A 23,629-nucleotide genomic window follows, 5' to 3' on the forward strand; every position below is an offset into this window, starting at 1 on the left:
CACGACGCCGTCAGCGTCCAGGAGCGCGCGCGCCAGCAGCCGCAGGTCGCGGCGGCCGAGCAGCGCCAGCCCGGCCAGCGCCTGCCAGGCCGCGCGCCGCCGCGGCGCCCGCGCGCGCCCGGCCAGCGGCAGCAGCGCCGCGTAGGCCTCGGCGCGCAGCGGCGGCGGCAGCGCGCGGCCCTCGGCGAGCCGCACCAGCGCCGCGCCGCAGCGCGCGCAGCCGCCCGGCCCCGCCGCCCGCAGCTCCCGCAGGAGGCCCCGCACCGCGGCCTCCAGGCTGAGGCTGCGCTCGTTGCGGTGGGCGACGGAGGCCGGCGGCGCCGCGGGAGGCTCCAGCGCGGAGGGCTCCTCCCGCGGCCGCTCCGGCGGCAGCTCCGCGCGCGGCCGCTCGGGCGGTGCTGGGGACGCGGAGCCGGGCGCGCCGCGGAGCCACACGCACACGCGCACCACCGAGTTGGGGACGAGGCCGTCGGGCGCGACGGGGCAGCGCGGGCCGCGCGCCGGCCGCTCGCTCTGCGCGCGCTGCTCCCCCGCCGGCTCCGCTCGCCGCCGTGGCGCCCGCCGGCGCGCCGGCTCCGGCCGCGTGGGCGCGATGGAGCTCGCGGAGCGCTCGGGGGCCGCCGGGGGCCCCGTGGCCGCCGCGGGGCCCCCCTGCACTTCGGCGATGCCGTGGGCCACCACGAGGCGCCTGTAGCTGGCCAGGGCCTCCATGCCCTGGTAGCGCGCGGCGCCGCCGGCCTCCAGGCGGTACGCGGGCACCGGGACGGAGTCGAAGGCGTGCAGGAAGCCGGGCAGGAAGCGCAGCGGCTCCTCGGGCGCGTCGTCCGGCAGGGAGCGCAGCGGCGCGCGGGGCAGGAACGCGGCGCGGGGGAAGCGCAGGACGCGGCGCGCGCAGCCCGCCAGCACGTCGCCGCCGCGGCTGCCGAAGCACACGGGGCCCAGGCGCAGGCCGGAGGGCAGCTCGGCCGCCAGGGCGCCCGCCAGGCTCCAGAAGCGCACGGAGCCGTCGGCGGCGCCCGTCACCAGCAGCCGCAGCGCGCCGCAGTAGTCGCAGGAGGTGACGGCGCCGGCGTGCAGGGCCGCGCGCTCGGCCGCGCGCTCCCCGCCGCGCTCCAGGCTCCACACGCGCAGCCGGTTGTCCCCCGTCACGGCGCACACGGCGCCGGGCACCAGCAGGAGGTGCCGCACGGCCGCGGCGGCGATGCAGCGCGTTGGCCGCAGGGTCAGCACGCCGCCCTCCTCGGCGAGGCCGGACAGCACGATGCGCTCGTCGGCGCCGTAGGAGCACAGGAAGGCGCCCGCGGGGGGCCCGTCCCCGTCCTCATCCCCGCGGAGGCCGCTCAGGGCCTCGACGGCGCCGCGGTGCAGCGGCCGCTCGCGCAGCGCGGGGCCCAGGGCGGCGAGCGGGCGCACGTGGCCGCTGCGGCAGCCGCCGAAGACGCAGCCGCGCGGCGCGGCGGGCGGGCGGCAGAAGGCCAGGCAGAGCACGGCGTCGTCGCGGGCGGGCGCCACGCGCAGCACCAGCGCGGCCGGGCAGGGGTTGCGGGACGCGTCCAGCACGTAGACGTCGGCGCCGCCGGCCGCCACCGCCAGCTGCTCGCGCCCGGGGTCGTAGGCGACGTCCAGCGCGCGCCGCAGCACCTCGTAGGGCCAGGCCACGCGCAGCAGCTCCCCGCTCGCGGGCGACAGCAGCCGCACGGCGCCGTCCTCGCCGGCGGCCAGGACCCGCGCGCGGCCGGCGCCGCAGGGCACGCGCGCCAGGCGCCGCAGCGCGCAGCCCGTGGCGTGGAACACGCGGTGCAGGTCGCGCAGCGCCAGCAGCGCCAGCCCGCCCGGCGTGCCGCAGTACGCGGCGTCGGGCCCGGCGCAGCCCAGCTGCAGCACCGGCTCGCCCAGCTGCAGGCGCCGCAGCAGGTCGCCGTGGGGCCAGCCCCACTCCTTGACGAGGCCGTCGGGCGCCGCGGTGAGCAGGCTGTGCGCGGCGGGGCGCGCGGCGGCGGCGCTCACGGCCGCGGCGTGCGCGTGGAACCGCAGCACGCGGCGCCCCGTGCGCGGGCTCCACGCCTGCACGTAGCCCGCCGCGTCGCCGGCGCAGACGCGCGCGGGCAGCGCGCAGGCGCAGAGCGGCGCCCCCGCGCAGCCCCGCAGCACCCGCAGCGCCGCGCGGCCGCGCGCGTCGTACACGTGCACGGCGCCGCCGCACAGCGCCAGCAGCCAGCGCGCCGCCGCCCGCAGCGCCCGCACCAGCTCGCCGCCCGGCACGCGCGCGGAGCCGCACGGCGCCGGCGCCGCCGCCAGCGCCCACCACGTGAGCACGCCGAGGCCGCCGGCCACCAGCTCGCCCATGCGCGGGCTGTAGCACAGGCAGGCGCAGGCGTGCGGGCTCGGCGCGGCCGCCAGCGCCGCCAGCCCGCGCCGCGGCTCGCCGAACAGCCGCAGGCTCCCGTCGCCGCAGTAGGCCGCCAGCAGCCGCCGCGGCGGCACGTGGCACACGTGGAGCGCGCGCGGCGCCGCCGCCAGCGCCACGTCCCGCTCCTGCACTGCGCTGCCCTCCGCGCGGCCCCGCAGCCACACGTGCGCCTGCGGGGACAGCGACGGCGTTGGGGACAGCCACGGGTTTGGGGACGGCGGCGGCTGGGGCGTGGGGACGCGTGCACTGGGTTTGGGGACACCGGGGTTGACGTGATGGCCGAGGTTGACGTGTTGGCCGAGGCCAGAGTGACATGGGGACATCACGCAAGTCTTGGGGACACTGGGGTTGACAGGCTGGTGCAAAGCAGGGAGAGGGGAGCAGGTTTTGGTGACACCGGAGCCGACGCGCTGGCCGGGTCCTGAGCAGGCGGATGGGGCCATTTACGCAGGTTTGGGGGCCATTTGCCCAGGTTTGGGGCCATTTGCCCAGGTTTGGGGACCATTTGCCCAGGTTTGGGGGCCATTTGCCCAGGTTTGGGGCCATCTGCCCAGGTTTGGGGGCCATCTGCCCAGGTTTGGGGCCATGTGCCCGCGTTCTGGGGACATCCAGGTTTTGGGGACACGGGGGTTCACCTGGGGCTGGCTGCTGCCCGGCTGCTCCCAGTCCAGGGCCACAAAGACGAGGTCGGTGTCACCGGGGCAGAAGCAGAGGGGCCCGGCGGGGCGCCCGGGGCCAGCACTGCGGTAGGTGACGCGCGGCTCGTCCCCCGGCGGCCCCCGCGCTGTCCCCTCCTGCAGGCCGTGCAGGAGCTGGGCCTGCGGCTCCCTCCATAGGGGCTGCATGGCTCTGACGGAGCCGTTTTGGGGCACAATTAGGGGGTTTTAAGGAAAAAACATCCTCCTGCCACCGTGCGGTGACCTCAGGGCTGGGCCTGCCAGGCCCCAGTGACCTGACCAGGCCCTGTTGCCATGGTGACGGGTGGCATGGCGGCCTGGTCCCGTTTGGGGACACCGTGACACCCGTGGCCCTGGTTGTCCCCGTCCCCTCTCATGTCCTCCATGTGTCCCCCCCCAACGTGTCCTCTACTCAGTCCCATTTTGTGTCTCCTCCATGTCCCCTCATGAACCCTGTGTGCCCCCCATGTCCCCTCACGAGTGTCCTCCATGTCCCCCCGTGTCCCCCCCACTGCCACAGAAGATCCGTCCCCCTCACAGTCTATTTAAGTGCATTTAATCCCCCCTAAGCCCCGCTGTGGAGCGGAGACGGGGGGGATCTCCCTACTCGGGGCACAAAAATGAGACGCGTTTCCCTTTAAGGCCGCCCCCCCCACCCGCAGCGCCCTCTGGCGGAGGGGAGGAGCCACGCCCTTCCATGGCGGCCACGCCCAACGGAAATAGCCCCGCCCCTCTCCATGGCCACGCCCCCCGTCTTGGCCACACCCCCGCAATGAACGGCCCCGCCCCTCGACGTGGCCACACCCCCCGGAGCGAGCCCCGCCCCTCGGCGCGCGCTGCCTCGGCCGCCGCCGCCGCCGCCGCCGCTGCTGCCCCCCTCATTGGTCCGCGCCGCCGTTGCCAGGTGAGACCCCCCCCTTCCTCCGGCACCACCGTCGCCTCAGTCTCCCCGGGGCCGGGGGAGACGGGCGGGGAGCGGGGGCGCCGCCGCCGCCGCTTCTCCTTCTCCTTCTCCTCTTCTTCTTCCGGGCGGCTCCCGGGCGCGCCGGGTGTGTTCGTGTGTCGCCCGCGGCAGGGACCGAAGCCGCCGGCCGCCTCCTTCCTGCTCCCCGCGGGCGGCGCTGGGAGTTGTAGTCCCCGCGCGGCCGCGCGGACCTGCGGGCGGGCGGCGGGCGAGGGCAGCGCGGACTACAACTCCCAGCGGCCCCCGCGCGGGCCGCTGTCCCGCAGCGCTTGGGGCGCCGCGGGGGGGGGTCGTGTTTTGGGGGAGCTGGTGCCTTATGGGGGGATTGGGAGACTGTTTTTGGGGACGGGGAGGGAGCTGGCGCTTTGGCGGCTGCTCTGCCCCATAGAGGCTCGTTGCCCCCCTGGTTTTCGGGTGCTCCCCCATTGCAAAGGGCTGGGAGGTGACTCGTGGGATGGGGGAAAAACCCCTTTTCCTCCGTTTTCCAGCAGGTCCTGTCGCCCGTTGCATGCGGGGCGGAGGGGGGACGGGACGCGGGGGGTCCCTTGACCTAATTCAGCGCCGCGGGGACAATCAGGCCATTCAGTGGCCGGGGGAAGCGAGCGGCGAGCGCGCAGGGCCGCTCCTCCGCTTGGCGGGGGGGCTTGTGCACGCGCTTGGCTTCCGAAACACCCCCAAAAATTAAAAATAAAAATCAAGAGAAAATAACCAACCCCCAGCGCCGATTTGAGCGGGAGGGGGAGGCGGAAAACCACCGAGCCCCATGCGCGGGGGGTTGCGTTGGCTGCCCTGCTGCTTCCCAACTTTATTCTGGAGCGGCGGGCGTTATCAGGCGGGTTTTCCTTAAGGAAACCCGCACGCGCACCGCGCCGCTGCCGCCGGCAAGCGCGCCGGAGCTCGCGCTGCGCAGCACGAATCCAAGGCCGGTGTTGTAAGAGCAGCTGAATCAGCTAAATGGGAGCAGAGGAGACAGACGATATTAAGGAGGAAGATGTTAAACTCGCCGGCTTTGCCCGGGGGCTTTGGCTCGCGCGCCGCGGAAGCAGCAGCTGCAGGATGAGCGCGGGGGGGCGGCGCGCGCCGGCGCGCGGGGGGTTACGGTGCTGGGTTTGACGGCGCGGGGCTGTCGCGCCGCGGAGCGGAGCCGCTGCGTGACCGGGAGGCAGGGAGCAGGTGAGAGCCGGGTCCTGCAGCGCCTGCATGCGTGCAGGAGGGTCCTGCAGCGTGTGCATGCATGCAGGAGGGCGCTGCACGCGTGCAACGAGGGCCTGCGTGCGTGCAGCGAGCCTGCGGCAGGGCTCGCGTGCAGGGGCGTTGCACACATGCTGTGAGTGTGCAGGAGGGCGCTGCATGTGTGCAACGAGGGCCTGCGTGCATGCAGCGAGCCTGCGGCGGGGCTTGTGTGCGGGGGCGTTGCACAGGTGCTGTGAGTGTGCAGGAGGGCCTTGCACGCGTGCAGGAGGGCCTTGCACACCGGGGCCTTGCACGCACGCCGCGAGCGTGCAGCAGGGCCTTGCACGTGTGCCACAAGCGCGCCGGGGCAGCGCGCGTGCCTGCAAGCCCCTCCTGCGCCGAGGGCTGCACGCTTGCAGCGAGCGCGCAGCGGGGCTGCGCGCGCCGAGCCGGCGCTCCCGTGTCCGGCTCCGTGTCCAAGCCGGTTGCCGGAGCGGATCCGCTCGGCGCAGGTGCCACGTCGGCGCCGGCGGCGTTGGTGCCCTGCCCTGTTTGCGCGAGCGAAGCTGCGCGCGCTTCCCTCCCGGCGCCTTCCCGGCCCTCTGCCTCTTGACCGTGTCCTTCTTTTTTTTTTTTTTTTAATTAAATCCCTTAATGAAACTTGCCTCATCCTGACCTATTTGCGCAGGCACCCAAGAGCGCCGGGCTCCGAATGGGGCTGTTTGTTAACGAGCCGTCGCTAATGAGAGCGGCTGCAGGAGCGGGATCGCGCCCGGGATGAGCAGCAATTCCCGGTGCTGCTGGAATTAAAGCTCTTCACAGAGGGGTCCTCGGCCCCACTGAAATCCCAGTAGTGGGGAGACAAGATCGCAGCTGGCGCGCGGGGCCTGCGGGTGCCGGGATCTCCGCGTTTCCCTTCGGGAACGGGGCAAAGCTCACGGAGGGAGCGTCGCTCTGCGCGTCCTTGTGTTGCGGAGGAGCCGCGTTCCCGCACGGAGCGCCCGCAGCGATCCCGCTGCCCCGAGCCGCGCGCTCACGCTCCTTCTTCCTCCCTTAACGCAGAGCCCGTCCTCGACGTCGGAGCAGCCGCTGACGCCGCTTCCAGCGCGGGCCGAACGCCGCCGGAACCCGGCCCGGGAAGCGCCGAGGGAGCCTCCGCGCCGGCCCCGCGCGGTAAGAACTTCCCGAGGTTTCTCGCGCGCGGAGGGAGCCGGGATGCAGCGAGTTCCCGATGGATCCGCGGTGGGATTTGCTGGAGCCGCCGCTTCCCGGCGCCGCTCTCCCGCGGGCAGCCGCAGGCTCAGCAGAAACCTTTGTGCCGGGTTGTGCGGATTGTTCCGCGCTCCGGCCGCGCGCCGGGGGCGTTTGCCACCAATCCCCCCCCGGCGGCAGCGCCGGGAGCGCCGGCCGGGCGCCGCGGTTCCGCAGCGCTCCAGGTCTCCGTCCAGGTTGGTTGGATTCCCTCCGCGGTCGTAAATCCCCCCCGAAGGAGGTGGGGAGGGCGCCCCGCTCCCGCCCGGACTTTGCACCGCTCTTATCGGGCGCTCGCGAAGGGCTCGGCCGGCGCTCACCACCTCCGCGGGCCGGGGCGGCCGCGCGTCCCCCTGTCTCGCAGGGAGAGGGACCGGCCGGCGCGGTGAGTGCCGGCCCCGCCGGATCAGCGCCGGGAGATCCGTCCTGCCCGCGCGGAGCGGAAAACCGGAGGCTCGCGCAGGGCGGCCTCTGTTTGCCCTGGATCGCGTGTGCTTCCCGTATTTCCCTTTTTTTTTTTATTGTCCTTTTATTTCCCCCCCTCCCCGTCTTTGCAACAAATTAATGGCGTTCTCATTGCTCGCTAATGGGGATTATTTGGCCTTAACCAACCCTAATTAGGCACAAAACTGCCAACCTCTTAGCTTAATTACTTCGCTAATTTTCTGTTTGGAGGCCGCGGCGTTCGCTGTCGACTGGTTTGCTTGGTCCTTGCTTCCCACCTGAAGCTGGGTTTCGCTGCGGGAAAGGCCGTGTTTCCCGGGAAAGACTGGGAAAGTGGGAAAAGAGGCTCCTTTATGGATCCTCCGAGGAGATTCCCAGGAAGACCGGGAGCTCCATGCGGCGCTGGGCCTGGAGCAAGGCCGAGCGCGCCGCTTTTCCCCGCGGCCGTCCATGAGCTGGGTGCTTCCTGGGGACAGCGCGCGGATCCGGCGCGCCGGGATCGCTCCATGAGCTGGGTGCTCCCTGCGGACAGCGCACGGATCCGGCGCGCCGGGATCGCTCCATGAGCTGGGTGCTCCCTGGGGACAGCGCGCGGATCCGGCGCGCCGGGATCGCTCCGGCTGCAGGAAGCGGGAACCGCCGGGGCCGAGGTGCCGCTGCCGCCGCTTCCCGGCCGGGCGCCCTCCCTTTGTCACGTCGCGCCCGTGCCGCGCGCCGGCGCCGCCGAGGGCCAGCGGAGCGGCGGCAAATCGCGCCGTGTGGCTGATGGCTCCGCGTCGCGGCGCCGCAAAACCCGGTTCTGGGGCTGCAAGGGAAAGTCGTTCAGGAACGCGTCCCGGCTCCGTGGCCGTGGCACCCCGAAACGCGCTGGGGTGCAGGGTCCTCCCGGGTCCCGCGCGCTCGTTATGGACCTGGTGCTTTGCTCCTTTCTTTTTAATTTAATTCCCCGCTCGATTAAAGCGAGCGCTTTGCCGGGACCTTGGGATCCGCGCGCGGGATCTGCTTCCTAGAAAACCACGGCGCTGCCACAGGGAGCGTCCGGGGCTCCCATCCTCTCGGGAGGAGACGCTCGGCCCATCCCGAGAGCCCGAGCTTATCCCGGGGATCCCCGCATGGATGAGAGTCGCTCCGAAAAGCATTAAAGCCTCCCTAATGAGGCCGGGTAATCCCCGGCTCCGCCGAGCCCGCGGCTCTCCCGGCTGCCTCCGCTCGCCGGGAAGATCCCGCGCCGTCTCCCTCCGTGATCCGGAGGCGCCTCCGGCTCTGCCCCCGCCGAAAGCCCCGGCGCTGGGGCCGGCTGCAGACGGCAGCGCTCGGCCCTGCACGTCTGGTCCTGCCCGCGCTCCCGGCGGCCCGCGGGATCTTCCCACCCTTTCCAACCCGCTCCGCGTTCCCTGGGTGCGCGGCCGCCCCATCAAACATTGATGCCCCCCTGAATCTTTCATGGTTGCTCCACTTTCCCTCGCGGCTGCTGCGGCGAGCGCCGTGCGGCCGAGCGCGCCGGCCGCGGCTGCGTCTTCCCTCCCTCCCCGTCTCACCGCGGGTCGGCACAGGAGCGCGCCGAGCGTGCAGTGCTCGCTGCATGGCGTGCAGTGCTCCCTGCAGCAGAGACAATGCGTGCAGTGCTCGCTGCATGGCGTGCAATGCTCCCTGCAGCCGAGACATGCGTGCACGGTCCCCTGCATGGCGTGCAGTGCTCCCTGCAGGAGAGATGCATGTGCAATGCTCCCTGCATCGTGTGCAATGCTCCCTGCAGCAGAGACAATGCGTGCAATGCTCCCTGCATGGCGTGCAATGCTCGCTGCATGGCGTGCAATGCTCCCTGCAGGAGAGATGCATGTGCAATGCTCCCTGCATCGTGTGCAATGCTCCCTGCAGCAGAGACAATGCGTGCACGGTCCCCTGCATGGCGTGCAATGCTCCCTGCATGGAATGCAGGGCTCCCTGCAGCAGAGATGCACGTGCAATGCTCCCTGCATGGCGTGCAATGCTCCCTGCATGGCATGCAATGCTCCCTGCGTGGCCTGCAATGCTCCCTGCAGCAGAGACAATGCATGCAATGCTCCCTGCATGGTGTGCAGTGCTCCCTGCATGGTGTGCAATGCTCCCTGCAGCAGAGACAATGCATGCAATGCTCCCTGCATGGCGTGCAGTGCTCCCTGCAGCAGAGGCACACATGCAGGGTCCCCTGCATGACATGCAATGCTCCCTGCATGGCGCAATGTCCCCTGCAACAGCTGCGAGTGCGCAATGCTGCGTGCAGTGCCTGCAAGCGTGCCGTGCCCGTGGGGCGCGCGACGTCCCCCGCGACGTCCCCCGCGACGTCCCCCGCGGCGGTGGCCGCGACGCCCTCGGCGCCGGCAGCCTCCCGAGGGCGTTTCCCGTCACCGGGGCGCACCCGGATCGGGCGCCGGCGCAGGAATGCGCCGTGCAGGCGCGCTGGCCGCGAGCGCCCGCCCCGGCGCCGCCGCGCGCTGGCTGCAGGAACCCGATACCGGCCGCCGCGAGCGCCCGGCGCGGCGATCGCAGCCCGCGGCCGGGGAAACGGCCCCTGCGGCCGCGTCCCGGCTCGGAGGTCCCCGCGCCCGCCGCGTGCAGCGTGACCAAGCTGCGGCTTTCACCCCGTGCCGTTAGCTGCTTCCAGCCGGGAACACGGAGCTGGGTGCGCCGGGGGCGGTCGGATTCGCCCGAGCGAGCTTGTTTTGGGGTAAAGCTGCTCTCCTGCGTGGGAACGCCCAGCAAACAGCGCGCTCCAGGGCTGCTTCCCGGGTCCGAGCGCGGAGCTCGCGAGCCGGGAAGCGGCATTCCCGGCGCGGGGAGCCCCGATCCCGTGGACGTCGGCGTTGTCCATAGGGAGGGAATACGGGAGCGGAAGGTGCAAAGGCCGCGGGCGTCCAAACAGCCTCAACCACAAAAGCCACGCGCTGCTGCGGCTGCGTTCCCGCTGGGAATGCTGGCCAGGCCTTTCCTCCGTCCGGGAGATCCCGGCTTAGGAATGTTTTCCCAGGATGAAACCTTGTCCTGTCTCCCGGCAGCAGCAGGGGTTGATTCCTGTTTTTCCTGGGGATACTCCCAGATGTTGGGATGGCTTCCAGGGGGAAACGTGGATCTGCCTCCTGGCAGTTTTCCCATCAGAAGTCCCGGCCGCAGGGACAGCGCGGAGGAGGCGTGAGGAATTCTGCTGGAATGCAACACGCCGCATGCGCCCGCCTGTTTGCTTTGGCTCTGCTGGCGCATCAGGGAGGAAAGGCGGAAAATCCATGAATTAAACACGGGAGATGCACGTTCACAGCAATCCCAGGCTCATGCTTCCCGCCTCCGGGAATGGGAGCCAAGGGCTGAGGCTGCTCCCGGCTCCTCACCGAGCCACGTTGGAGCGGACACGGGATCTTTTTCCTGTTGGGAAGCGTGCCGGGATCCCACCTGGGATCGATTATCCGCAGCTCCGAGGGCCGCGCAGATGCGTCGGGGCCGGGACCGCCTCTGCGCTTGGACGAGCCTGTTTTGGGGCGGAAAGCCGGGAATTATGAACCCCGGGAACGCCCCCCGGCCCCAGAATGCCTGTTCCAGAGAGGAACGGTGCGGATTTGGGATGGGCCCGTCCGCTCGCGTTCCCTTCCTGGCGCTTTTGGGGCGGATTGGGATGGGGAGCTGGCGGATGCGCGCAGCCCCGGCGTCGGCGCCCGCATCCCGACGGATCCGCCGCCGCCCCCGTATCCCGGCAGATCCTGCGTGGGAATGCCGGGGGAGGGAGGGAAGTCCTGGCTTTCAGCTCGCGCTTTGGGAGTTCGCTGTGAGCTGGAGGCCGCTCCGGCGCGCGGGATTAGCCGGAGCCGGCGGTTCTGCGGATAACGCTGGGATTTGGTGGCTCTGGTGCTCCGGAGGGCGGCTCCGGGTCGTCATGGCGACGGGGCGGCCGGTCCCCTGGGGTGGGATGCTGCTCCGGCGCATCCCGACGCGACCCCGGAGCCCGGCGGTGCCGTCGCGGCTCCCCGGCAGCCGCCTCCTCGTTAGGGCCCCCCCGTCCTCCGTTAACGAAGTTTCCGGGTGTTGATCGAACGCCCACGGGCGGCAGATGCGATCCCGGCGGCTTCCCCAGCAATCAGCCGGGATTAGGGCAGGTGCCGGCGCCGGCACAAGCTAATCCCAGATGCAGACGGATTCCCGGGATGCAGCCGATGACCCCCGCGAGGGCCGGCACCAATCCTGGCTCTGCCCCATCCCTCGGGACTTCCCATAGCGGCTCCGGAGCAGTTTTGCTGCGGAAAAGGGGCCATCCCGAGCGAGCGCGGTGGCTGCGGGGGCTCCGCGTGCTCCGGCTGCTTCCCGACCGCGCTGGCGTCGGAACCGCTCTGTTTCCCGTGCGCTCCGCCTCGCCGGGTGTTTTTCCGCCTCGCCGGGTGTTTTTCCATCTCGCCGGGTGTCTTTCCGCCTCGCCGATGCGGTTGGGGCTGGCTGAGCCGGTGCTGCCGGAGCGCGCGGCGGCATCGGAGCGATTCCGGCCTCACTCCGCTCCCTTTCCGCCCCTGCAGGATGGCCTGGAGTCAACGGCCGCGGAGCCGCCGCGGAGCCGCCCCGGGGCTGCCGTGAGGGATCCGGAGCGCCGCGGACATGGGGCAGCGCCGGCGCCGGGACGGGCGCCGCGTCGGGGCCGCGCGCGGGGGCCGCCCGCGCCGCGAGGGCTGAGGCCGCCATGAGCAGCGGCCGCGGCGCCCGCGTCCCCACGCCATGACGTCCCCGCGCGGCGCCGCCGCCGAGCCGCCCGCCGAGCCGCCCGCCTGCCCGCCGGCCGTGCCCAGGATGGGGGTGCGCGCCCGCATCGCCGAGTGGCCCCCCAAGCGGGAGCAAGCGCCCAAGGAGGCGGCGGAGGCGGCGGGCGGCGGCGGGCGGGCGCGCGGCGTCGCCAACGGGCACCCCGGCGGGCTCAAGGCGCTGCAGCGCCTGGCGCGGCGCCGCTCCAAGGACGTGGAGTTCCAGGAGGGCTGGCCGCGCGCGGCGGCCCCGCTGCGGCACCGCAGCAGCAGCGAGCTCACGCTGAGCGAGTGCGACGGCGCCGAGGCGGCCGAGGCGGCGCGGGGCGCGCGGCTGGCGGGCGGCGCGGCGCTCTTCCGCGAGTACGGCAGCACGTCGTCCATCGACGCGCAGGGCGTCTCGGAGCAGAGCTTCTTCGAGATGCTCAACGAGCTGCGCGGCGCCCGCGACGCCCCGCGCGGCCCTGCGCGCCGCCACGACGGCCTCCCCGCCAAAGCGGAGGCCAGGGGCCCGCCGGAGCCGCCCAAGGAGAAGCCGCGCAAAAAGGCTCCCAAGGGAGACGCCGGCGGCGGCGGAGATTCCATCTTCAGGAAGCTGCGGAGCGGCCGCAGCGACGGCGACGGCGGCAAGGAGGCCGAGGAGGCCCGCGCGGCCGAGGCCGGCAAGGCCTGGCGGTGCCAGAAGAGCTTCGCGCACTACGACGTGCAGAGCCTGCTCTTCGACCTCAACGCCGTGGCGGCCAAGCGCGCCGTGGTGGCGCAGCGCCGCAACACCACCACGGGCGCCTCGGCCGCCTCGGCCGTGCCCGCCGCGCTGGCGCGCGCCTACGGCCTCGGCGCGCTCGAGCCGGCCTTCGCCAGCACCGAGGACCTCAACTGCAAGGAGAACCTGGAGCACGACGCGGGCGACAACACGAGCAACGAGCTGCTGCTGAGCTGCCCGCACTTCCGCAACGAGATCGGCGGCGCCAGCGAGCGCAACGTGAGCTTCTCCAGGGCCTCGGCCGGCTCCCCCGGCGGCGCCGCGCCGGACGGCGCCCTCGGGGAGCTCCCGGCGCGCCCGCGCTGCACCAACGCCGGCATCTCCGTGCTGGAGGTGCCCAAGGAGCTGCAGAGGAACCCGGGGCGCCTCAAGCACTACAGCGTGGAGCACGTGGACCTGGGCGCCCGCTACTACCGGGACCATTTCCACGGCAAAGGTAGGGGCACCGTGGGGCTCGCAGTGAGCTCGCCTTCCCCACAGGCGCGTAACGGCGGCGCCCGCGGCCCCACTTGCAGAGCACTCCAACTACTTCGGCGTGGACGAGAAGCTGGGCCCGGTGGCCGTGAGCATCAAGCGGGAGAAGCTGGAGGACCACAAGGAGCACGGCCCGCAGTACCAGTACCGGATCATCTTCCGCACCAGCGAGGTACGGCGCCGGAGCGCGGAAAACCTGGCTTTTCCCCCCGGGATTGTGCCTGCGCTCGACGGGGCGCCGCACGCGCGCCAACGCTCCGCGGGCCCCGGCCCCGCTCGCTGCTGCAGCTCGTCACCCTGCGGGGCTCCGTCCTGGAGGATGCCACCCCCACGGCCACCAAGCACGGCACGGTGCGCGGGCTGCCGCTGCGGGACGTGCTCGAGTACGTCGTCCCCGAGCTCAACATCCACTGCCTGCGGCTCGCCATGAGCACGCCCAAGGTCACCGAGCAGCTCCTGAAGCTGGACGAGCAGGGGGTGAGCAGGGCCCGGGGGGCGCAGGGTGGGAGATCCTAGACCCTTTCCCAGTTTTTCCCTTCCTCTGGGGCTTGCGGGGATCCCGGGATCTGCACGGGCGGTGCGAGCGTTCCGGGGTGCCGCCGCGCGCCGGCGGCGTCTCCAAGGCTTCCCCCGCCGCAGCTCTGCCGCAAGCACAAGGTGGGCATCCTGTACTGCAAAGCGGGCCAGAGCTCGGAGGAGGAGATGTACAACAACGAGGCCGCGGGGCCGGCGCTCGACGAGTTCCTGGCGCTGCTCGGCGAGAAGGTCTCGCTCAAGGCCTTCGGCAAGTACGCGGCGCAGCTGGACACCAAGAGTAAGTGCGGGGCCGCGGGGGCGCCGGGCCGGCCCGAGCCGCGTGCCCACGGCCTCCGTCGCCCCGCAGCCGACTCCACGGGCACCCACTCGCTCTACACCACGTACCAGGACTACGAGATCATGTTCCACGTCTCCACCATGCTGCCCTACACGCCCAACAACCGGCAGCAGGTGACCGGCCGCGCGCGAGGACGGCGCCGGCAGCCCCCTGTCCCCTTGCCGGATTTGCAGGCTCGGAGCGCGCCGCGTTGCCGCTGGGCACCGGGAGGTGCCGTCGGGGTGCGCGCGCCGCTGACGCTCCGCTTCTCCCCGGCCTTGCCAGCTGCTGAGGAAGAGGCACATCGGCAACGACATCGTGACCATCATCTTCCAGGAGCCCGGCGCGCTGCCCTTCACCCCGCAGAACATCCGCTCGCACTTCCAGCACGTCTTCATCATCGTCCGCGCGCACAACCCCTGCACCGAGGGCGTCTGCTACAGGTACGGGTGGCCAGGGCGCCGCGGCGCGCTCGGCGCCGGCTCCGCTCCGTCCTTCAGCGCTCCTGAACCGTTCCGGCTTCTCCTTCCCGCAGCGTGGCCGTGACACGGTCCAAAGACGTGCCGCCCTTCGGGCCCCCCATCCCCAGCTGCGTCACCTTCCGCAAGTCCGACGTCTTTAGAGACTTCCTGCTGGCCAAGGTGATCAACGCGGAGAACGCGGCGCACAAGTCGGACAAGTTCCACACCATGGCCACGCGCACGCGGCAGGAGTACCTCAAGGACCTGGCCGAGAACTGCGTCACCAACACGCCCATCGACTCCAGCGGCAAGTTCAACCTCATCTCGCTGGCCTCCAAGAAGAAGGAGAAGACGAAGGCGCGGGCGGGCGCCGAGCAGCTCAGCGCCGGGGCCATCGCCTGGCACGTGGCCGCCCAGGACTTTGCGCAGGGGGCCGAGATCGACTGCGTCTTGGGCATCTCCAACGAGTTCGTGGTGCTGCTGGACCTGGCCACCAAGGAGGTCGTGTTCAACTGCTTCTGCGGCGACGTGATCGGCTGGACCGCCGACGCGGCCACCCTCAAGGTCTTCTACGGCCGCGGGGACCACGTCTTCATCCGGGCGCCCGAGGGAGGCCCCGAGGACGTCAAGGAGATCGTGCAGCGGCTCAAGGTGAGCAGGGCAACCCCCGGGATGTTGCCCTCGCCGCCAGCGCGGTGCCGTGGACATCGCGGGCGCCGCGGCTGCGCTCCCGGCTCGGCGGAGCTGCCGCGGTGACGGTCCCCTCTGCCGCCCAGGTGACGACGTCCGGCTGCGAGACGGTGGACATGACGCTGCGCCGCAACGGCCTGGGCCAGCTGGGCTTCCACGTCAAGTACGACGGCACCGTGGCCGAGGTGGAGGACTACGGCTTCGCCTGGCAGGCCGGCCTGCGCCAGGGCAGCCGCCTCGTGGAGATCTGCAAGGTGGCCGTGGTGACGCTCAGCCACGAGCAGATGATCGACCTGCTGCGCACCTCCGTCACCGTCAAGGTGGTCATCGTGCCGCCGCACGAGGACGGCGCGCCGCGCAGGTAGGGGCCGCCGGGCGCTCCCGCGGGATCCGTCCCGCGCTGCCGCGTCCCGACCGGCGTCGCCTCCGCAGGGGCTGGGCGGAGGCGCTGGAGACGAGCGGCGCGGAGCACAAGGAGCCCGAGAGCTTCCCGGCCGGCTACCGGCCGCCGTTCCGCAGCAATTCCGCGTGGCAGTGGAGCGGCCCGGCCTCGCACAACGCGGCGCCGCCCAAGTGGCCCGAGGCGCCGGCCCACGGCCAGTCCCTGGGCCGGGCGCCCAAGGCCGGCGCCGCGGTGCCGTACCGCGAGCCGCAGCCGCCGCACGGCAAGAGGTGAGACGGGGACGCTCTGTCCCGCGGGCCGCGGCGCCGGCGGCGCGGGGGGAGCGCGCGCGACCCTCTTCCCGTTGTCTCCGGCGCATCAGGCCCGTGAGCTTCCCCGAAACGCCGCATCCCGCCGCGGCCGCGCCGGCCGTGGCCGAGAGGGGCCAGCCCTACCGGCAGCCCTCGGGCAGCTTCTCCAGCCCCGGCACCGGCACGGCCGCCTACGCGCGCTACAAGCCGTCTCCGGAAAGGTACGTGGATGCTGGAGCGAGCCGGACACATTCGGACCTGGCTTCTCCCGCGGGATTCCCAGCGGCTTCAGGTGCTGTTTCCCGTATCCCCCTTTCCCTGTGCACCCCGTATTCCGAGGGCCTCCTTCCCCGCAGGTACGCGGCCCCGCAGCGCCCGCTGCTGCCCTTGGAGCCGCACGACGTCGGCTCCAGCGGAGACTCCTCGTCGGGAGGCCTCCCCAGCCACGAGAGCACCATGGAGCGGCACAAGCCGGGTGAGCTCCCTGCTTCCTCCGGGCGGACGGGGCTGCAGAGAGCCGGGAAAACCCGGGAGCAGCCTGGAAAAACAGGCAGAGCCGACGGCCGCTTCCTGGGAGCAGCCGCCGCGGTGCAGGGAGCCGGGTTTCCAAAGGCGCTTCCTTTGGGAGCAGCATCCCCATGACGGGGAGGTCTCTGTGGCGGCGGTGACACCGCGGTGTCCCCTCGCAGAGCCGCTGTGGCACGTGCCAGCGCAGTCGAGGCTCCCGGCCGCGGCGGGAGGCGGCGGCAGGCGGCCCGGCCGCGCGGAGCCGGCGGCCAAGGACTCTCCCGGCCGGCACTCCAAGGTGAGCGCGCGCGGGCGGCCGCGGCGGCGCCCCGACGTGCGGGCGCCGCTCTGAGCGCCGCGGCCGCCCGCGCAGGGGGACGCGCCGTACTCGAGCCACTCGAGCAGCAACACGCTGTCCAGCACCGCCTCGAGCAGCGGCCACAGCGACGAGCGCTGGTTCGACGCGGCCGACGGCGCCGAGCCCGAGCCCGAGCCGCTGTCCAAGGGCGGCTCCAGCGACAGCGGCATCGACACGGCGCTCCACGCGGCCGGCGCCAGGGCCGCGCGCCCGGCCCCGCAGCGCGACCCCCTCGCCAAGGCGCCCGGCGGCCACGACGGCGGCGCCCGTGCCGCCGACAAGAAGCCGGAGCCGGCGCCCGCCGCGGCCGCCGCTGGCCAGGGCGCCAAGGGCTACCGGCCCAGGCTGTACGCGCCGGCGGCCGCCCCCGCCGCGGGCAGCCCCGAGCCCTACAAGCAGCCCAGGTGAGCGCAGGGCTCCGCGGGTCGCCCTCCCTTCGCCTGGCGCACCGGCGGTTGCGGCCGGCGAGCAGGTTGCGAGCATTTTGTGAGCACGTTGCAAGCAGGTTGCGAGCACGTTGCAATCGCATGGAGGGCACGTTGCAAGCATTTTGCAAGCACGTTGCAAGCAGGTTGCAAGCACATTGAGGGCACATTGCAAACACATGGCTGTGTCTCAAGCACAATGCAAGTGCGTTGCAAGCGTGTTGCGAGCATATTGCAAGCACAGTGCAAGGACACTGCATTGCAAGCACGTTGCAAGTGCAGTGCAAACGCGTTGCAAGCACGTTGTGAGCCAGGCACCGCTCCGGCTCCCTCGGGGGAACGGAGGTTCTCCGGGAGATGCCGGATTTGCAGATGCTCCTACTCGGAGAGGGGGGATTTTTGGTGGAGGGGGCGGTGGGAAGGGGTGCCCCGTCCCCTTGGCGAGCCTCGCTCTCACCAGCTTGTGTTTTGTGGCAGCCTGACCGCGCGGGCGGGTTACCCCGCTTACAAAGCCCCCTCGGCCGACGCGGCCCGGCCCACGCACGCCTCGCAGCCCAGCTCCTTCCAGCTCTCGGCCTCGGTGCCCAAATCCTTCTTCTCCAAGCAGACGGTCAGGAACAAGCAGGCGTCAGGCTGGAAGCGCGCCGACGACGGTCCCGCTCGCTCGGCCGACTCCAAAAAGTGAGTGCTGCTCTCGGGCGGGCGAAGCTCTGCCCGCTCCTCCAAAGGGAGCCCCGGCAGGGCCCCGGCGGCGCCGTCTGAGCCCCCGCTCGGCCCCGCGGCAGGCAGGTGGACGTGAGCACCAAGAACGTGTTCGGGCAGCCGCGGCTGCGCGCGTCGCTGCGCGACCTGCGCTCGCCGCGCAAGAGCTACAAGTCGACCATCGAGGACGACCTCAAGAAGCTCATCATCATGGACAGCGCGGCGCCCGAGCCCGAGCGCGCCGGGGTGAGCGCCGCGCGGGTGCCGCCGCGCGGGTGCCGCCGAGCGTGCGGGGTGACCGCGTGTCCCTGCGCCAGTCCCCGCAGAAGCCGCTGCAGCGGACGCTGTCGGACGAGAGCCTGTGCGGCGGGCGGCGGGATGGCGGCTACGGCGGCGCCTTCGAGCCGGCGCTCGCGGCCGACGTGCTCTTCGGCAGCGCCTTCCCGTCCAGCACCCTGCCCGGGCGCCGGCAGCACCCACCCGCCGCCAGCGGCCTCCCGGAGAAGAAGGGTGAGTCCCGGCCTCCGAGCCTCCCTTCCTGCTGCGTGTTCCCGGGATGCAGCCGCGGGACACGTTCCGCGTCCCCGGGATGGTCCCACGTGCTCCCGCGGGCGCAGCTCGCTCTCACGCCACGTTTTCCTTCCCTCTCCTGCTCCTTTTCCAGCGACTATTTCTGCGTCGGAGCTGTCGCTGGCCGACTCGCGGGACAAGCCCATGCGGCGCCTGGATCCCGGGATGATGCCGCTGCCGGACACGGCGGCCGGGCTCGAGTGGTCCAGCCTGGTCAACGCGGCCAAGGCCTACGAAGGTAGGAGACGGGGGCTCATCCCGGCGGATTGCAGCGCGCGCAGGGCCCGGTTCCCCATCGCCTTGTGCATCATTCCCGTTGCATTCCCGGCTCCGTCCCCATGAGTCCTGGCAGCGTTCCCGTTGCATTCCCAGCCCTGTGGGCTCTTCCAGTTGCGCTAGCGGCCGAGCCGGCAGAGCCGGTCGCTCCTGCCGCCCCGCTCCGGAGCGGAGCCGGCCCCGCGCCGGTTCCCGCCTCCCTGGGGGCTCCAGGGCTCCCTCTTCCCGGCCCGACCGGCTTTCCCGGCCGCGCTCCCTCCTCCCGCCGCCGCTCCGGCGCTTTGTTCACGGGGCGGCTCCTGCCACGTGTCCTCGGGGCGCGCACGGGTCGGAGCCGGGAATGAGGCGCATGGGAGACGCTCCGGGGGAGCGGAGCGGGGCCGGATCCCTGCGGATCCCGTACAAAGCCAGGAAGTGGCTGGAAAGCGGCCGGTTCCCAGGCGCTTGGCCCCGGCGCCCTGGGAGACACCACCAGCCTTGCCGTGGAACCCGGGCATCCCAGATCGGGAGGGATTCCTGGATTGGGGCATCCCTGGATTGGGCACATCTGCAGATTGGGGCATCATGGACCGGGGGATTCCCAACTTGGGGGTATCCCTGGCCCAGGGGATTCCCAAAATGGAGGCATCCCTGGACCCAGGGGCATTCCCCCATTGGGACATCCCTCGGTCAGAGGCATTTCCAGATGGGGGTGATTCCTGGACTGGGGGCATCCCTAGATCAGAGCATCCCTGGACCAGGAGCATCCCCAAATCAGGGGAATTCCCAAATTAGTAACACAGGATCAGGGAGATTCCTGGATCAGGGGTGGGGATTCCGGAGTGGGGAGATATCCCTGCATTGGGTGGGATTTTCCCCCCCACGTCCCCATATCCCGGGCCGCCCCCGGGGTGTCCCGTGCTGACGCGCGCGGCTCCGCAGTGCAGCGCGCCGTCTCGCTCTTCTCCCTGGCGGAGCCGGCGCCGAGCCCGGAGAGCGCCGCGCCGGTGCGGAGCATGGCCGCTGGGAGGTGGGACCGGGGGGACACGCGGGACGGGGGGACACGTGGGGACGGGGGGACACGCGGGGACGGGGGGACAGCGTGGGACGGGGGGGACAGGTGGGGACGGGGGGACAGTATGGGGATGGGGGGGACAGCGTGGGGACGGGGGGACAGTATGGGGATGGGGGGGACACGCGGGACGGGGGGACACGCATGGGATGGGGGGGACACGCGGGACAGGGGGACACGTGGGGACGGGGGGACAGCGTGGGATGGGGGGGACACGTGGGGACGGGGGGACACGCGGGATGGGGGGACACACGGGACGGGGGGGGCACACGGGATGGGGGGGACACGTGGGGACGGGGGGACAGTATGGGGATGGGGGGGACACGCGAGACGGGGGGACATGCGTGGGATGGGGGGGACACGTGGGGACGGGGGGGACACGCGGGATGGGGGGGACACGTGGGGACGGGGGGACACGCGGGACGGGGGGACACACGGGACGGGGGGGGCACACGGGACGGGGGGGACACGCGGGGACTGGGGGACAGTATGGGGATGGGGGGGACACGCGGGAGGGGGGGACACGCGGGACGGGGGGACACGCGGGGACGGGGGGACAGTATGGGGATGGGGGGGACAGCGTGGGGACGGGGGGACAGTATGGGGATGGGGGGGACACGCGGGACGGGGGGACACGCATGGGATGGGGGGGACACGCGGGACAGGGGGACACGCGGGACTGGTGGACACGCGGGGACGGGGGGACATGCGTGGGATGGGGAGGACATGCGGGACGGGTGGATGCGCGGGGACGGGGGGGGAAGCGCGTGGGGACGGCGCCCGGCGTCACCCAGTGTGGGGACACGGGGGACACGGGGGGCCGGCGCCGGCGTCACCCCCCACGTTCCCGCCCGCAGCCAGGAGCCGCCGCTGGACCTGCCGGGGAAGCTGTTCCAGCTGGAGGCGATGCTGAAGCAGCTGCACTGCGACCTGCAGAAGGTGGGCGGGAATGGCCCCACGGAGCCGTATCCTTCATCCCCCCGTCCCAAAAAGTAGCCCCCTTGGATGAGCGTGGGTGTCTCCGAGCGGGAACGCCGTGCGTGGATGCGGCCCCGCGTGGATGCGGCCCCACGGAGCTGTGCCCGGCAGCAACCCCAGGGGCTCCGGAGGGCTGGGGGGGGCGCTCAGCAGCGGCATTCCCAGCGCCCCCCCCGCTATCCCGGCGTTCCCGGCAGGAGAAGCAGGACAAGGTGGTGCTGCAGGCGGAGGTGGCCTCGCTGCGGCAGAACAACCAGCGGCTGCAGGAGGAGTCGCAGACGGCCAGCGAGCAGCTCCGCCGCTTCGCCCGGATCTTCTCCGGAGCCGCCGACGGGAAGGAGGAGCCGTGAGCGCGCGGAGCCGGCGGCAGCGGGGGGGACACCGGGACCGCCCCCCCCGGCTCCGGCTGCATCCCGGTGCGCGGACAGCGGGACGCACAGGATGCATGGACAGCGGGATGCGCAGACAGCGGGATGCACGGGATGCGCAGACAGCGGGATGCGCCGCGCCGCGCGCAGGTGGGTTGGAGCAATAAGGGGCACCAAAAGGGGGGGGTCCACGTGGCGCCGACCCCCCCCGTGCTCCCCCCATTTCCCCACTCCCCCCGTGCATTCCCGGCGCTCCGGCTCCTTGGCCAAGCTAAGTTATTTCCCGGCGGGAGCAGCTTGGGAAGCGCAACCCCCCCCCCCCCCCAGGACACCTTCCCCCCCCGTTTTGTTGCCCCCCAGACTGTTGAATTGTAAATGTTCTTTATAAAACACTATATTTGTATAAATGGCTCCGTTCCTACGCTGGCTGCGCTGCCTCGCTGCTCTTTTCTTGGGGTTTTTACTGGTTTTTTACATTTTGGCACTGGGACGGGAGGGGGGCGGGAGGAGACCCCCTGCCATGCAAAGCCCAGCCCTGGAGTGCCCCCCCCAACCCCAAAATAGGGGTCAACGTCACTGTGAAGGCTGCAGACTGGGACCCCCCCCTTGCAAACCAGGACCCCCTCCTGCAAAATGGGACCTTGCTGCAAACTGGGACCCCCCCCTTGCAAACCAGGACCCCCCCTCCTGCAAAATGGGACCTTGCTGCAAACTGGGACCCCCCCCTTGCAAACCAGGACCCCCCCCTGCAAAATGGGACCTTGCTGCAAACTGGGACCCCCCCCTTGCAAACCAGGACCGAAACCAGGCCAGGCCGGGCTCTCGGAGCACGGTTTAATGCACGGACACTCAAACACACGGCGCGGCACCAACAACACCACGGAGGGGAGGGCGGCATGGGGGGGGACACGACCCCCCCGGGAGGGGGGCAGCGGGGGGGGCTCCCCCACCGGCGCTTTTTGCATTTTTCCTTTTATTTTTTTTTTGCCCCCCTCCCCAATCCCTCCCCTCTTTGCACCAAGAACAACAACAACCCCCCCCCACCCCACCCCCCCCAAATAAAATAAATACCCCCCACAGAGGGGGAGGGGGCAAAAGAAGGGGGGGGGAACAAAAGGGAAACGGGGGAGACACCAAACCCCCCCCTCCCCGTTTCACATCATGCAACGTGCCCCCCCCCCCCCCCCGGCTCCGTTATGGCTTTCCAAGGATTCGGGGGCCCCTCCGGGCCCTCCCCCTAGGTGAGGGTGATGTAGGCGGACGCCTTCTCCTTGAGCTGCCGCAGGCAGAGGTGGCAGCTCCAGCTGCCTGCGGGGACAGCGCGGGGACGTCAGCGGGGCCGCCCCGGCCGCGCGCCCCCCCGGCGCCCCCCCGCGCACACCACCTTCGGGGGGCTCCGCCATGGGGGGGGCTCAGGCAGTACATGTGGTAGCCGCGGTCGCAGTCGTCGCAGAAGAGCAGCTGGTCCTGGGCGGCCGCAACGCGGGGGGTGCAAGAAAGAGAATTTTTTACATTAAAAAGCTGTGGGGGGGGGGTGCAAATAAATGTGGAGTTTTTTTTTTTTTTCCCCAGTAAAAAGAGGGAGGAGCAATAATAGGCGGTTTTGCAATAAAAGGGGGGGGTGCAATCTGAAAGGGGAGGTGCAACACAAGGAATTTTCTGCAATAAAAAGGAGGGGGGGGCAATTAAATGTGTCTTTGCGTTATAAAGGGGACAATAAAAGGGAGATTTGCAATAAGGGCAGGATGCAATAAAAGTGGGAGGTTGCAATTAAAATGGGAGGGTAATTCAAAAGGGGAGTTGAATAAAGAGGATGATTTGCAATAAAAGGGGGGGATTAAATTTTTTGGGCATTTCTTTTGCAATAAAAGGAGATACGATAAAGAGAGGTTGCATTAAGAAGGGGAGCTGCAATAAATTTTTTTCAATAATTAGTTTTTTCACAAGAGGGGGTGCAAATAAAAACGGGGGGGGTGCAATTAGAAACAGGGTGCAATAAAATTATTTTTTTGCAATAAAAAGCAGAAGGTTGGAATAAAAAAGCTTTTTTTGCAATAAAAGTTTTTTTGCAATAGAAACGGTGCAATTAAAATGCAGTGTTGAAATTAGAAAAAGGGGGATTGCAATAAAAATGGGGCATTGCAATTAAAAATATATAATTGCAATATATATAATATTATTTTGCAGGGTTTTTTTTTTTTTGTGCTAAAAGGGGGGTGTTGCAAGGGGGCTCACGTCATTCTCGGAGGTGCCGCACAGGCTGCACGACTTGCACTCGATGCACTGCCAGCGGTAGGTTGCGCACAGGCCGCCGTCATGTTCACCGTGAACTGCAGGCACGACGGGTGCCCTGCACGAGGCGGGGGGCAAAGCGGTCACCCCCACGTGCGCGGGGGGGGGCAGCTCCTCAGAACCCCCACCCCGGTCCCTGGTGAGCTTGCACAAGTGTGCAGGAAGGTGCACGTGCATGCACAAGTGTATAGGAGGGTGCACATGTTTGCACATACCTGCATGCACAAGTTTGCACGAATGTGCATGCACAAGTTTGCACACACATGCATGCCCCCCCCCCCCCCCCCCAAAAGCGCCCCCCCAGCCCCAAATCCCGCTCCCCCCGGTACCGGAGCGGCCGCAGTCGGCGCACGAGATGAGATCCTCGGGGCAGCCGGTTTTCTTCGAGCCGCCTAGACAGAATCACAATAACCGTTTGCTATGACTGAGCCGTCCGCCGCTTTCTTAGCTGCAAAACAGCAAGGAGACGCCGCGTCAGGGGGGGGGGCCACCCGCTGC

The 23,629-nt window shown here is 70.3% G+C and overlaps 1 protein-coding gene and 1 long non-coding RNA gene across 2 annotated transcripts; one reads left to right on the forward strand and one right to left on the reverse strand.

Annotated features, from left to right (window-relative positions):
• Positions 1 to 11,647: 11,647 nt before the first annotated feature.
• SIPA1L3 (signal induced proliferation associated 1 like 3) lies at positions 11,648 to 20,821 on the forward strand. Its single transcript, XM_088538850.1, is given in 21 exon segments — positions 11,648 to 12,869; positions 12,949 to 13,079; positions 13,196 to 13,384; positions 13,547 to 13,721; positions 13,791 to 13,894; positions 14,046 to 14,203; positions 14,296 to 14,872; positions 14,998 to 15,272; positions 15,344 to 15,583; positions 15,676 to 15,825; positions 15,961 to 16,079; positions 16,294 to 16,409; positions 16,485 to 16,873; positions 17,372 to 17,575; positions 17,680 to 17,857; positions 17,914 to 18,106; positions 18,261 to 18,404; positions 19,364 to 19,437; positions 20,284 to 20,340; positions 20,343 to 20,432; positions 20,669 to 20,821. Coding segments are annotated over 21 exon segments (4,938 nt in total).
• Positions 20,822 to 22,118: 1,297 nt separating this feature from the next.
• Positions 22,119 to 23,571, reverse strand: LOC148590582 (uncharacterized). Its single transcript, XR_015914286.1, has 4 exons — positions 23,461 to 23,571; positions 23,075 to 23,189; positions 22,224 to 22,306; positions 22,119 to 22,147 (listed from the first exon to the last, which is right to left on the reverse strand). It is a non-coding gene; the product is annotated as an uncharacterized LOC148590582 (long non-coding RNA).
• Positions 23,572 to 23,629: the final 58 nt, after the last annotated feature.

The sequence above is a fragment of the Tinamus guttatus genome, unplaced genomic scaffold (assembly GCF_059628265.1).
Source record: "Tinamus guttatus ecotype Peru unplaced genomic scaffold, ASM5962826v1 Tinamus_guttatus_pri_ptg001241l, whole genome shotgun sequence".
Taxonomy (NCBI): domain Eukaryota; kingdom Metazoa; phylum Chordata; class Aves; order Tinamiformes; family Tinamidae; genus Tinamus; species Tinamus guttatus.